Source organism: Passer montanus, unplaced genomic scaffold (genome assembly GCF_014805655.1).
Source record: "Passer montanus isolate IOZ18808 unplaced genomic scaffold, ASM1480565v1 scaffold135, whole genome shotgun sequence".
Classification (NCBI taxonomy): Eukaryota; Metazoa; Chordata; class Aves; order Passeriformes; family Passeridae; genus Passer; species Passer montanus.
Window position 1 is genome coordinate 949,653 of NW_024360386.1, and position 15,295 is coordinate 964,947.

General features: G+C 48.5%; 1 protein-coding gene across 1 annotated transcript in view; it reads left to right on the top strand.

The window, feature by feature from the left end:
* PLXNA4 (plexin A4) overlaps positions 1 to 15,295 on the top strand; it is a 458,075-nt gene that overhangs the window by 324,115 nt on the left and 118,665 nt on the right. The window contains exon 6 of the mRNA XM_039699488.1: positions 14,361 to 14,484. Within this exon, the coding sequence (XP_039555422.1) occupies positions 14,361 to 14,484 (124 nt within the window). The remainder of the gene's footprint in view (positions 1 to 14,360; positions 14,485 to 15,295) is intronic.

Below are 15,295 nucleotides of genomic sequence, written 5' to 3' on the forward strand. Positions count from 1 at the left end.
CCTTCGAGCCAGTGCTCCCAACAGCAGGCAGTGCAGGTTGGGCAACCACCAGTAGTGAGGGGGCTCTGAGCCACTCGAGCCTTGGCAGGAGCCACAATCCCAGGACAAAGTCAACACCTTGGGTGGAAAATTAAATCAACGAAGCAGCAGGAGCCAGAAAGCAAACGATGCACCGGCAGCAGAGCTGGCTTCCAAATTGAAATATGTTTGCTGGGGATTGTCCATTGGCTTGGGGAGTTATTATTTCCATTTCTCTAGTTATGAATTAATTTCTAGAGGACTTAATCATCCCCTCCAAAACCCCCTCTTCCCTTCTCCTTCTAATTTTCCACTTGACTGGGGATCCTCTGACAGTGAAAATTCAGGCTTAGAGGAGGTCCACACAAGCTGCTCCATTAGGCTGGATAATCTCATTGGAACCAGTGGCTTGAATAATAACACCTTCACCTCCTGCACAGCACCTGATTCCAATGGCACTTAACACCCTGGGCTGGAGGGATGGATACACAGGAGAAGGGGAAGGGGCAGGGGTGGGGCAGAGGCTGCACCGAGTGCCCTTTGTCCCCTGGATCTGCCAATCTACCAAGGACACTTCTGCAGTTTGAGATAAAAGCCTTCTCCACTGCTGGGGCATCACAGGATCATCGTGTTGGAAAGACCTCAAAGATCATGAAACTCAAACTTTGTCTTAAAACCCCCTGCCCACAAAGCCAAGTGCCACATCCACTCATTTTTTGAACATTTCCAAGGATGGTGACTCCACCTCTTTCTTGGGAAGCCTGTTCCAATGCTTAACCACTCTTTCAATGAATAAACTTTTCCTAATATTCAACCTGAACCTCGTCTGGCACAGCTTGAGGCTATTTCCTCTTGTCTTGCTGCTTATTACCTGGAAGGAGAGACAGAAAACTGGGAGGTATAATTAAAAACCTGAGTTCTGCCACCAACCCATAAGATGGATAGCTTGAATCCAGGATTCTGGATTGGATGTTGATCCTGAAGGACTTCAAGCAGGACATTTTTGCCCTTCAAATGCATAGTTGGACTCCTGTCCATCACAAATTATCCTGTTGGGAGATGTCTCGTATAGGTGGATGAGGGACAACATCATGAAAATGCACTTCAATTTCTGCCTCCTTCACATTCCCAGCCTTTTCCAACCACCTACCCACACTGGATCCCTCCTGTGTTGTAGCACTGTATTGTGTTTATGGGGTGCCCAGTGAAGGAAGGAATGATGAATCTGACTCCATGTTCTCAGAAGGATAATTTATTATTTTATGATACAATATTATATTAAAGAACGCTAAACTATACTATACTAAAGAATACAGAAAGGATACAGACAGAAGGCTAAAAAGATAATAATGAAACTCGTGACTCTCGCCAGAGTCCTGACACAGCTTGGCACTGATTGGCCAATGAGTGAAAACAACTCACAGAAACCCAATGAAACAATCACCTGTGGGTAAACAGTCTCCAAACACATTCCACATGAGCACAACACAGGAGAAGCAAATGAGATAAGAATTGTTTTCCTTTTTCTCTGGGGCTTCTCAGCTTCCCAGGAGAAAAATCCTGGTCAAAGGGATTTTTCAGAGAATGTGAATGCCACAGCACTACCTCAGCCAGAAGGAATAACCTCTTGCCATGGTCACTCCCACCACATCCCCCTGTCTGGCTCACCCAGAATTCCCAGATGTGCCCAGAGAGCAGCACCATACAAGCTGTGCCCAGAAATTCCGTGTTTTTAAAGGGCAGGGAACCAGGAAATGAGCCTGGGAGAGGGACACCTGGAATGTGTAATGGATGACTCCATCACCGTGCATCCGACAGCCCAGCCTGCTGGAGGTCACACACAGCACCACGGCGATTTCTCAGTGCTTAACCCACCCCTCCAGCCACGCACAGATGGGGGGAAATTCATCCATCACTTGCTGACAGCGTTTTCCTGGCAGCTGGAGCATGAGCTGGGCTTCCTGGTGTAGCCTCAGGTCAGGGAGTGCTTCCCAGTGTGAGGTGGGGTCTGCCTGACCTGATTGGTTCAGGAGAATTGCTCCTAAAATAGTAATAATGAAAATAAAAACAATTATATTATTATATAATATAATAATATAATTATATAATATTGTATAATAATTGTCTTATAATATTAATAATTATTTATTAATTATTATAGTAATATTATTATTAATTAATAATAATTCCTTTTGGATGCATGTTTAAACTACCAGAGGGATGAAGCCAGGATTGGTTTTAGGGTGTTTTGGAGCCCCAAAATTTTATGTTTCTGTTTCTTATGGCTTGGGTCTGGATGGATCATCCCTCCACTCCAAACCTCTCTGCAGAGCCAGCTCGAGATGAGGCTTAGGAAGAAACTCAGCTTGTTCTCTGACTTTTTGGCTCAATCAGGCTTGGGCAGAGAAAGGCAGTGAGACTAAAATTAAAATGCTTCTTGCTCTATTTTTCCTCTTATCATTCTGCTCCCCAAATTCCCTTTCCTAGAAGAAGCTGGGGTGTGAAAGGCAGAATTCTTATTGTTGTTTCTGTCAGAGTTGGGGAGAAATGCTGATTTAAGTAGCTGGGAAGTGGAGTTCTGTTCCAAAGCCTGTGTATTGGTCATGTGAGGGTCTGAAAACTGCCATGGAAACAAGCTTCTGTTTTATTTCTGATCTCTGTTCACCTGTTGAAGGCTGTGCATCCAGCTCAGCCCAGCCTTTTTCCTTTCTCCAAGGAAACAAATAGCTTAAGGATGGATCCAGAGCTTCAGGCATGGTCTGAGTGGGGTTGGTGGAGGTGCATGGGTGCCTTTTTCAGGTAGCAAATCCCATCCCACTGATTTCACACCCCGCAGGGAAAGCCAAGCCTGGCCTGAGAGGTTCCTTGGCTTATTTTTCCCAGTTCCCTGCACAGTCTCCTCTCCCACCAGAGCCATGGAGCTTCTGGAGACTCCCTTCCCAGGCCTGTGTGGTAATGGGGACTCAATGCATCTCCCTCTGCTATCCTGTGGCTTTTCTGGCTGTTCACTGCAGAAATTCTGCTTTTCCTACAGAAAAGTCTGGGCCCAGAGGAAGGAATTGTCTCTGCCAGGAGCAAATATTGGAGTTAGAGCATCCATCAGTGTAGGCTCTGCTGCTGGGGGACATGGATGGATGATGGATGGATGGATGGATGGATGGATGGATGGATGGATGGATGGACAAGGAGGAAAGGAGCTTATCAGCAGTGTGAAAATAGAGATATTGGTGAAGATCAAAAGGAGCAGTGGATTGGGAGAATCTGGTTTGAGAAACTCTGTGGGATGTCCTCTGCCTTGCACCTTACTGGGTAAAACTGCTCCAGAGATTTCCAGGCATGGGGGATTTGGATGAAAAGTGCTCAGTCTGATCAGTCTGTCCTGTGGGAATGTTTTTCCTCTCCTTGCTGTGCTCCCTCAAGGCAGGACAGCAGATGCTGACAGCAAAAGAGCAATGAAATGAGGTGCTGGCTGAGCCTGGCAGGGATTCAGTGTCTGTGTGAGTGGGGACTCCTTGCAGTGCCCTTCCCATGGCTCCCTGACCTTCTGGAAAACCTCCTTGAACACAGATCCTCATTTGCCCTTTGAGACAAAGCTGAAGCGGCACCAAACCCTCCACCTGGAAGATTTCCAGGTCTCACTGCAGCCTTGAGGAAGCCTCAGCACCTCTAATCAGCCCCAGTCTCTGAGCAGGACACCCGAAATTTGACTTTTCTGAAGGCAAGGGCACCTCCCATCATCTTCACCAACAGATATTTGGCATTTGGACCACAGTGGCAGGGAAAGCACCAAATTAATTTCCTTGGAGTTCTTCGAGAGAAGCTCCCACGAAGAATTTGGGGATGATGCTCTGAATCAGGCCAGGAACAAAGAACCTCAGTCCCTTTGAACAGATTATTTGCCTCAGCCCTTGCAGAGGAGAGCATGTAGGAGCACGGGAGAGTGTAGGTGTTATCAACCCAGCTTCTGGGGAAGACACTCACAAATATTATTAGCATGAATAGGAAGCACCATGATAGGATGCTCTCTGGGAAAAGTAATTTTGTTCATTAATTACTTGCCTTATCTAGCAGCCTCGTTCCCTTTCTCTCTCTCTTTCTTCTTCTTTTAATTTTCTTTAAAATGATTCTAAGTGAATTCAGTGTGGGGAAAGTTATTTTGCTGCCTCCTCAGAGACAGGAGCTTGTATTACTCAGGTAGCCTTCAGCTGAGCCTCCAGGGGTTTTTCCATCTCCATTTGAAGCTCAGCCATTCACAGGCAGATGGCAAAAGGCAGATTCCAGGCAGATTCCTGGGATTCCTTTCCTGTGGACCACCTCAGTGCCCTGGACTGAGTGCAGCTCTCATGCCTTTGGCTGGAGTTCTGCCTCCTGCCTGTGATTTTTGTGCTCTGAGATTCTCCTCCTGCTTTAAGCTGTTGGGCTCGTGTTGTGCCTCGTAAGTTCAGCAGCAAAAGGACCTGGAGGGCTGTGATTGAAAGGCCAGCAAAGCAGAGACCCTGCAGCTTCAGAGATGTCCTTTCCTTGTGTCTTTGACCCTTGCAGGAGGTTGGGAAGGGTCAGAGGATGGAGGGAGGAGATCCCCATCTGTCACACACAGCTGCTGGCTGTTTTCAGGCTGCTTCAACAGCAGAAAATTATTTAGGAATGGATTTTTAGAAGGAATTCTTGGCTCTGAGGGTGGTGAGGCCCTGGCACAGGGTGCCCAGAGAAACTGTGGCTGCCCCTGGATCCCTGGGAGTGTCCAAGGTTGAGTGAGCTTTGGAGCACCCTGGGGTTGTGGAAGGGTTACTGCCCGTGGATGATCTTTATTGTCCCTTCCAACCCAAGCCTGTCCATGACTCCATGATCCTGTGATTCACTGAGGAACTCTTCTTTTCCATAACAACCAGCTGAGCAGTGGATTTCAACGTCACCTTCCACAGAACCCCTCCCTCATTCCCACACCCTCCTTCCCACCGTGCCAGCAAACGATTTCCACTCCTTCACTGGACAAAGGGTCCAAATTTCCAGGGATTTGCATGTGAAACGTTCCTCTCAGGCTCCAGCTGATGCTCAAATCGCTGGTCCCTGGCCACACCCAGCCATGCATGACCTGGGCTGGTCCTTGGGGCCACCTCTGAACCTTCCCCTCAGCCCCGGGGCTCAGGACCAACCCCTCTTAGATTTCAGACCCCCAGTTTGTTGATCTGTTCAGTTTTTCCAGTTTGACTCTTGCCTGCATTCCCTCTTAGATTTCAGATCCCCAATTTGTTGATCTGTTCCGTTTTCTCAGTTTGACTCTTGCCTGCAGGTACAGCCTGGCTTGCCATGGGCTCTGGCTGGGCTGGGAATTCTCAGGTTTTCCCCTGGAGATGGGAGAAATGGAAAATCATTGTCTCTTAGCCTGTCTTGATCCAGGACAGGATCTGGGCTACTCATGGTTGCGTTTGATGCTCCAACCCCGCCTCCCCCAGGCAAGATTAGCAGGGCCAAGAAAATCCACAGCTCAGGAAATTTGAGGAGGGGGCTGGGGGAAAGGAGAAGGGGCATGAAATCCCTCAAAGCAGCAGGGAGGGATGCTGAAACTTGGGAAGGGGGCTCAGGCAAAGGAAAAGGGGAATGAAATCCCCAAAAGCAGGGGAGGGTGATGCCGAAGCTTGGGGAGGGGGCTCAGGGAAAGGAGAAGGGGCATGAAATCCCCAAAAGCAGGGTAGGGTGATGCCAAAACTTGCGAAGGGGGCTCAGGGAAAGGAGAAGGGGCATGAAATCCCCAAAGGAGGGGGAGGGGTGCTGAAACTTGGGGAAGGAACCTGGGGAAAAGGAGAAGGGGAATGAAATCCCCAAAGCAGGGGAGGAGAATGCTGAAACTTGGGGAGGGGGCTCAGGGAAAGGAGAAGGGGCATGAAATCCCCAAAGGAGGGGGAGAGGGATGCTGAAACTTGGGGAGGGGGCTCAGGGAAAGAAGAAGGGGAATGAAATCCCCAAAGCAGGGGAGGAGAATGCTGAAACTTGGGGAGGGGGCTCAGGGAAAGAAGAAGGGGAATGAAATCCCCAAAGCAGGGGAGGAGAATGCTGAAACTTGGGGAGGGGGCTCAGGGAAAGAAGAAGGGGAATGAAATCCCCAAAGCAGGGGAGGAGAATGCTGAAACTTGGGGAGGGGGCTCAGGGAAATGAAATCCCCCAAAGGATGGGGGAGGGCTGCTGTTTGCGGCTTTGTAGGGCGGGAGATGGAGCAGTAAATCCCTTGCACCCACGCCCCGTGGGGCTCCGGGGTGGGCTGGCACAATTGCTGGGATGGAGGGAGGAGCCCACCTGGGGACAGAGATAAGGGGCGGGCGGGGGGATTGCGGTTCCGCAGCATAAGCCGGCGGAGTTATCAGGGCAGAAACTCGGCTTCTATTACCATGCATTAGAATAGATTAGCAGGCAGAGCAATTAGCAGCCTCGCTCCGTTTTGGCCAGGCGATAGGGGCGGTGGTGCCGGGGGGAGGCAGCGTTGGCAGGGCAGATTTTCCCTCCCCAGGCTGCAACCTAAGGACAAGGATGGAGCTCTGCTCTTTCAGCCCAGGACTGCCCTGCTGGGACACTGAGAAGAGCAGCTTTGGATGGTGGTCTGAAGTTTTTTGAGGCTTGTAGTCCCTTAAAAATTGCATCCAGGGGAAATGCAAAGCTCCAGAATGAATTCCAGAGTTTTTGAGTTTCTACTTCCAGGTCTCTTTGGGAAAATCTACAGACCTTTTGGTGCCCAAATAGTACCCATTAAAGACCCTACAGCTTTTACTTTCTCAGTGGCTTTTTCCCCCCTTGTCCAATTCATCTTTGATGCCCTAAACAGCAGCTTTTGGGGAGTTGAGCCTGTTTGTGCTTAGAGCCAAAGATGAAATATTCAACTCCTTCCTCAGATACTCATGAAGTTGCTGAGAAAACTCCTCACCAGCAGGACAGTTTCCCAGCAATAATCCAGTGCATTATCCCAGCTCGAATTTGTCACTTTTCCTGCAGCATCTCCCACCTTTTTATTTTTTTTGTCCAGAATGGAGCATCCTGGGCAGTTGGTCAAATTTAACTTCTTGGTGCCAGGGAGAGCTAAATTTCAGCCATGCCCTGGGCAGCCTGGAGGCCAGACAGAGAGGGCAGGGAGGGAGTGGGGTATTCACCACATGGCCATGTAAAGTTTAAGGTCAATTATGTCTGTGTCTCGACATTTATGGCATTCCTGTTCTCATGAACCCCAGGGAACCTGGAAATGTCAAAACATTGCTAAAACTGACCTTAAACTTTACATGTGAGTGGGACTGAGTCTTCTCCCTTCTCCTGGCTCCAGCCAGAAAATTGCTTTGGCTCCAGCAGAGGGAAAGGCAAATTTCAGCTGCTCCCTCCTTCCCCAGCCTTGCTCCCCCGTGGTGATAAAGCCACCTCAGGAGACCCAAAGCTGGCTCTGAACATTGGTCAGATTTGGGCTAAAACAAACCTCTTAATCCATCCCCAGATTCCTGTGATTGCTCTGTTCTCCTCTCACCCTTCTTTCTTACTGGAAAATAAAAATAAAAATAAAACAAACAACTTTTCCCCACTTAGGAATGAAGCTGTCACATTGCATCCCTGAAGGAGGGAGCAGACTGATGAGGCTGAGCTGGGTAATTGGGATCTCCAGAGCCTCCCAAAACCAAGCATCTCTGTCCTGCCGTCCCTTTCCCAGATTGCTGCCCCCAGTCCTGGCTGAAAATGCCATTCCCAGGGTTTGCACTTGGCTTCTACCGAGCTCCCTCTGCTGATCACTTCCAAAAGGCATCTCAGACCTGCCTGCTCCTCCCGGGAACAGGGACAGGCACCCCTGGGTGATGCTGGCAGGGTGCTCTGGGGGTCCTCTGGGCTATCAGCCTGTGCTTGCTTGGGGAGTGTAACCCTCTGCCAGGAGCTGGGGCTTTGTGGAGAGAGGGGGGAACCCAAGGGCTGCAGCGGTGCCAGAAATCCCTCTGCCACCTCCAAGGTTCTGTGCTGCTCCAGCTTGGCCTAGGAGAAAAGTTCTGGTGTGTTACAAGACTGAAGATTTGACAAAAAGTCACTATTGCTGCTATTTAATTTTGTAAGGATGAGAGAATCACAGAATGGTTTGTGTTGAAGGGACCTTAAATCCCATCCTGGCATGGGCAGGGGCACCTCCCACTGTCCCAGGCTGCTCCAAACCCATCCAACCTGGTCAGGAACAATTCCAGGGATGGGATGTCCCCAAATCCCCCTTCCCTTCATGGACAAGGACAGCTGCTACCAGGCCATGCCTGCTTCCCCTCTTAGATTTCAGATCCCAAATTTGTTGATCTGTTCCATTTTTCACTTTGACTCCTGCCTGCACCCCCTCTTAGATATCAGATCCCCAATTTGTTGACCTGTTCAGTTTTTCCAGTTTGACTCTTGCCTGAAGGCACAGCCTGGCTTGCCATGGGCTCTGGCTGGGCTGGAAATTCTCAGATTTTCCCTTGGAGATGGGAGAGATGGAAAATCATTGTCTCTTAGCCTGTCATGATCCAGGACAGAAGGAACCATCTGGGCTACTCATGGTCTTCCAAATGAGACCCAAACCAGATTTCCCTGAAAGATTCCCACATCTTCTGTAGCCTCCTCTTGATTTTTTTTCTTGTCTGTCTCTACATCCAACACACCCAGAAAGGAGACCACTGGAGGTGGTGATGTGAGTGAGGGAGGTAGATGGATAATCTGAGGGAAAAAATAAAGGAACAGGTTGAATTTTAAGGGGAAAAACTAAAGAGAGGTGAAAAAAAAAAACCTGGGAACTTTGCCCAAGCTGCAAACACCACTGGGAAGAGGTGAGGATTGGGATGGGGCAATCTCCTTCTGCACAAGGGGAGGACCCCAGTGTGAGAGACCCTACACCACAAAAACCAAAAATTAAAAAAAAAAAAAAAAAAAAAAAGCTTAGGAATGAACAGTTTGGGGGTGAAAATGAAAATTCCAACACGAAACTTGTATCTTAATCAAAATATCCCCCCTGGCCTGGTGACCCCTCCTCACTGGTGTGACTGGGGGTGCCCTGATTGCCCCCCAGCACTGGAGGGAAGTTGTGAGGAAAGGGGGGCTGAGATGATCCATCAGGGGGTGAGAGAATTTATCCCCTGAGGGAAATGTCACTGTTTAGAACCAGAAAGGAAAACTGAAATGTCAAAACCTTTTGCAAAAGAGTGATTCCAGCAAATTACCTGTTTGGAGGTGGTGGAAAGGTGTCATTTGGAGTTGCTGGGATGACCCAAACCATTGAGCTGTCTCTGAGCTTTGCCATCAAACACAGATTTTTCACATTCCCCTCCTTCCCTGAGAAGCCACCTGAACAGCCAGAGTCAAAAGAAAACTGCTGTGCATCAAATGGTGAGGCTTCTCCAAAAAGGATTAATTTCTTTAGAATTTATTTCTGGGAATTAAAAATTTTGGATGGTGGGGTCTTTTTCCCCTGAATTTAAAAAAAAAATTGCATTGTGTGCTAATTGCCACTTGTAAAAAGCCCCCAAACACTCTGTTCTGAGTAACAATTTCTGATCAGATCCAATCACCACTCTTTTGTCTTGAAATTTGTTATTAATTAACAGAATTGCAGATAAGACCTTTTCCATTGCCAGAAAACTGACTTTTTTGGGTCTCACATTCAAAAAGTTGGATATTTTAATATGCTTTTTGGGAAATTATGAGGAAAAAAATAAAACAGAATCCAAATCTTCTCCTTTTTCAACAGTTATGGTTATGAGCAAGCAAGGCTTGGTCAGGTGAAAAATAAAGGTCATTTTTTGGGTGGGTGGGGGGGTGTTTATGTGTGTAGGGTGATGGTTTGGGGATGATGGATGGTGATGATGATGATGATGATGATGGAGATGTGTCTTCACTGAGAGTCTGGGCTTGGTTTGACCAAGGCAGAAGAACCCTTCCCACCCCTCCAGAGGTGGAACAGCCTGGCCCCTCTGCAGCCTGGGTTTGCAGGGCGTGGCCCCAGATTTAAGTGCCTGATTTAGGGATTTAATTATGATTTCTTCTGTCCCAAACCAGGACCTCCACCTCAGGCTTTGCCCTGCTCTCCGTCTGTGCCTCACTTTCCTGTCTCTGCCTGCCAATTCCAACCTCATGGAGGTATCCTGAAGTTTAATTAGCCGCAGGCAAAGCCCTCTGAGATTCCTGGGGGAGAGACACGAGAGAAGAGGAAAGTATTAATTTAACATGATTAAAATAATTGGTTGGTGGCTGGCGAGCAGAGGGTGAGCACCAGTGGTATTTATTTTTAATGGGAGATGAGGAGGAAATACCATTCCTCATGGTTCAGTGGTAGGAGCAGCTCCTCAGTGTTTGTGCCAATGGTTTTGGACAAAGCAGGACACTTGGAATTGTTAAAGACACAGCTGATGATGAAAGATCAGCTGCTGGTGAGGCTCCCAGAGATGTGTGGTGTCTGCACCACGGCCAAAACAAGCTCAGGGGTGGGAGATGCTCTTTTAGGGGCCTGAAGTGGAATGTGGTGCCACTGGGAGGGAGATACACATGCCCCAGTTATAGCAGGGAATTAGGGAATGTGGCATTGGAAAGGGATCTTGGTGTATGGGCACCCTCAGAATGCTGGGGCTACAGGTATTTTATTATAGCAAATTTGGCAGTAAAAGGGTTTTTTTTTTTCTGTGTAAACAATAATAAACACACCAGGTGAGAGGCACAGGAGCTCCCAGGGCAGACAATGACTGTCACCAGGGAGAACAGAAGTGATGAGTTGAGGTTGGGATATTTCATTATCCCTCCCTCAGCCCAGCTGCCTTCCAGGTGACCACTTTTATAGGCAGGGCCTGGAAGTACTAATTTACCAACAGTCCATCTGCCTTTATTTACAGTTTGCTGAACTTCTGGGGCTGCCACGTCCCCTCTGGGCAGATCCTTCTGTGACCAGATCCTCTGTCACTTTTGTTCCTTCATCTCAGCTTCACCACCCAGGGGTCTGAGGCTGGTGCTGGAGGGAAAGACTTTCCTCTGCACGTGTTGGAACAATTTTCTCTGCTGTTTCTTCCTCTCTTTGGGGAGGGCAGAACATTTTTGGCGGTGCAGAGGAAGGCTGGAGGGAGGAGGTTTCTTTGTGTCAGGTATTTTTTCTGCTCACCTGAATTGTAGGATCACAGAAGGATTTGGGGTGGAAGGGACATTAAAGATCATCCAGTTCCACCCCCCGCCATGGGCAAGGACTATCCCAGGTTGCTCTAAGCCTCCAAGTGAAACTTTGGACACTTCCAGAGATCCAGGAGCAGCCACAGCTTTTATGAGCACCCTGTGCCAGGGCCTTCCCCGCCTCTGAGTACAGAATTTTTCATAACATCCAACCTAAATCTCCCTTCCTTCTGGGCAATCCATCACAGGAAAACCCACCACATGGAGAACCTCAGCTGCAGGTGCTGGGCAGACACCTTGGGTGATGTGTGAACCCACAGGGTGCTCCAGCTTAGGAGAGATTAAGTGGTCATGGGAGAGGAGATGGGGGAAACCACGGTCAAAATGCTCTGGAGAAGAGCCACCATCACTCCTTTCTGCATGCACAAACCTGCCAAACGCACTGGCAGCTGGCTCCATCCCTTCAGATTTGATTCCTGAGGCAGCTGTGGTCACTCCCCTGGGGTGTTGACCCCAGAGCCTGAACCCTGACCCAGAGCCCAGCTCAGCAGAACTCCCCCACCACCAGACTCCAGCACCAGGCACAGGTATTCAGAGCTTTTCCAGCTGAGGAATTGCATTCAAAAAGTCAGACAGTGAAAGTCAAAAGTTAGGAAGTGGCAGAATTGAGGTCACCGTGGAAAAAAGGAATAATAACCTGTGATCCTGTAATTAAAATCTGGCTTGCAGTGTGTGAGTGCAGGCAGCAGATTTGGAAGTACAGAAGCTGCTTTCAGTCTGGCAGTCCCTAATTCCTGAGACCCTGACACAGCAGCCTTAACATTATATTAAACCCAGGCTTAGTTTGGTTTGGTTTTTCATAAATTCATGATTTGGATGACGTTATTTTCACCTTATGGCAGATATAAAGGCTGCAAGGCACATCAGTCTAATATGCAGTGAGAGTTTGGTCTGAAAAGTTTCATTTTTTAAATGTGTGTGTGACCTGTAAACAGCAAGGTAAAATGTGGATTATTATATTCCTGCTCAGTGGTGGGATTGGGAATACAAACCACATTCCTGGATGCTTAATCCATATCCATAGATTTGAACTGAGCCTGTTTAATTTTAGAAAATCCAGATATTTCTGTTGTGCTGCAGATGAAGGAAATAAATGGGAGACAACAGAATGTCTTGAAGAATTTTGACACGTGTTTTGATTCTGAGCCCAAAAAGGTTTCCCTTCCAAGCTATTCCCAGGAGAGGAGCTCCCACACCCTGTGGAACTTTAATGGGGTTGCTGTGGCTGTTTGTTTTATGGAAGTGCTTGGAAAAATCTCAGGTCAGCATTTTGCCTTTTGGCTTTCGTGTCACCATGGGGGACCTAGAGTTTTGGGGGTATTTAATGGGCTATTGGTCCAACCCTCTGGAGAATGCCCATTAGAATTCCTGATCCAGCATGTGGCAGTGCCAGAGGAGATTTAATGGGATGAGGGCTCCTGGGGAGCAGAGAGCAGGAGCTGCAATGTTCCTTTTGCTCTCTCAAACCTGCAAAGTGTGCTGAGAATGGCCAAAATATCCCTTTATGGATCCTGCTTCTGCAAATACAAAACTTTCCTCTGCCAGAAATATGGAGAAATTGGGGTGTTCATTTTATCTAGTCAGCCACTAGAGAGAAGCCAAGCCCTGAAGTTTTAGGCAGCCCCAAGCTTTGTAACATTTGTATTAACCACATATAGAGTTTTTTGGCATGTGTTTCCATGGATCCTCATCTGCAAATCCCCATGCACAAGGGTGCAGTCTCTGCTCCAAAGAGTCGGGATGCTGAGGGGTGATCCTGGAGCTCCAGCAGCCCCCAGGTTCTCTCACAAGTGAGACTCTGAAGTCTGGGAGCAGGTGAATAATTTAACATCCGCACTTAAGTCTTTATAGCTGGTTTTAATGGGGGGTAATAGCACTGCTAATAACAAAATCCATTGAAGACACCCTGTGCAAGTCCATAACATTAACTTAATGGCAGGAGGTAATTGGCATGCAGCTGGAGCTGTCCTTTTGGATTAACCCTGTGGATTTCCAGGCAGACACCTTCCTCGAAGCAATGGCCTTGGCAGCGGATGTGGAGTGAAATACAGATGTGGCTTATGTTAAACAAGTGCAAACCTGGGTGGAAACGGGGCAAACAGCCACCAATCTAATTTCTGGGTTGTGTTTGCACCACACAGGTGAGATGAGAGTAGTGACAGTGCTGAAAACATCAACAATTAGTGGGTGGTGTGAACTTCAGGCATTTGTGCAGCCCAGGTGTATGCACACACAAATTTCTCTGGGCTGTCACTTATTTGGAACACCTGAATTTTTAAGATTCAACTCTCAGCACTTCTAATCAGCCATTTTCAAGGCATGTAGAATTATACTCTTTTCTGACCTAGAGATGGGATAACTGAGAGGCGTTTAAAAACTACTTTTATTCTATTTTCAGTCTCATGAGATGGGTGGAGACAACACAGATGTTATAATTCACTTGATCACAATCAACTGTTTCTTAATTACAAAACACTATAAGCATTTCTTGGTGTATCAAAGTTTCTTGGTCTTTCTGCATAAAGGCAGATGCAAAAAACTCCTTAATCTGCAGGGACAACTGCTTGGAGGGATGGTCCCATCCCAGAGGTGAGGTACCAGCAGCCCAGATACACCACAAGTGTGCAGCATTCTCAGGAGGGCCAAAAACATGGGCTGTGCACGGCTTCTCTACAAGGACAGCCCTGCTTGAGGTGTCCCACAGCCCTTGGACAGCAGAGTTTGAAGAGCTGGGGGTCTAGCCTAGGAAAGGTGGGGAGACAGAGAATTCCTGCAGCTGGGATGGAGCTTTCACCCATCACCCTCCCTCCTCTTACAGGCTCCTTGCGACTCCCCATTCTGCTTGAGCATTCCCACAGCTGCCAGCAGCAGAGTTAATGCTCTCAGGCACGTGGTGGGGCTCTTGGGAATGTCCTGTGCAGGGCCAGGAGTTGGGCATGGTGATCCTTGTGGGTCCCTTGCAGCGCAGGATATTCTCCATGATCCCAAGAGCCAGAGTGCACCAAGGCGCGAGCGTCGTTTCCCACTTGTGCCATCCCAAAGAGCGCAGAGCTGACTTTCTACCCACACCAACTGCTGCTCCCACACCCCAGAGCTGTCCCCATGCTGCCAGCCTGGCTGTGTGCTCACCCTGTGCCTGTCTGTTCCTGTTTCCCCAGCTGCACGAGGAAGGAGCGGTGCGAGCGCTCCAGCGAGCCGCGCAGATTCGCCTCGGAGATGAAGCAGTGTGTCCGCCTCACCGTGCACCCCAACAACATCTCCGTCTCCCAGTACAACGTTCTGGTGAGGAATGACAATCCCTGCCCCTCTCCTCGGGTTTCACCTGCCCGTGCAGCGTGGCAGATCTGGGGATTCAGCAGCAAGAGGTTCTCCAGACTCCGTGAACTTCCCCAGCAGCTCTTCTGGCACAGAGAAAGATTTGCCACAGGAGGATGTTTTGGCATTGGTTATTCTCTGATGTTTTGGCATTGGTTGTTCTCTGTTTAGACGTCTTGAAGTGGACAAGGAAGAGTCTTCCTTGTCAGTGAAGGGACTCTGTGTCCTGCAAGCATTGTGTGCTGCCCTGGGAGAGAGAATTAATTAATAGCTTTAGGCAAGGGACATTTTTGTGGTTAGAAATTGCATTCTAGAAGAAAGCCAAGTGAAGGGTGATATGAATTATTTCAGTGAGCTCCAAGTTCCTATCATTTTGGATGGAAATGTCTCCTTCTAAGCCCCCAGGAAGTCCATCCTGCTCCAGCACTAGGCATGCAGAGCAGAGAGGCAGGATGCTGTGCAGAGGAACCCAAGGCTTCCTGCTGTCTCCTGTGACCTTCCACAGCACAAGGGTTAACCTTTCTGGCCTCGAGCTACTCAGGCAGCAGCCAAGGAACCCACACAGTGAATGCTGGCAGAGCAGCAGATGATCCTGATCACTCCTGGGCTTGAGGCAGGAAATCTCTGCTGAAGATCTGACCAGTTTCTGGTTTCTCTCCTGATTCCTGGCAGCAATACCAGATGTGGTGAGATCCCAACATGCTCCAAGAAGGAGACAAGAACCCATTTCTCTCAGGCTACCAGTGCTCTGTCTTTTTGACCATGCTAATTTGGGCTG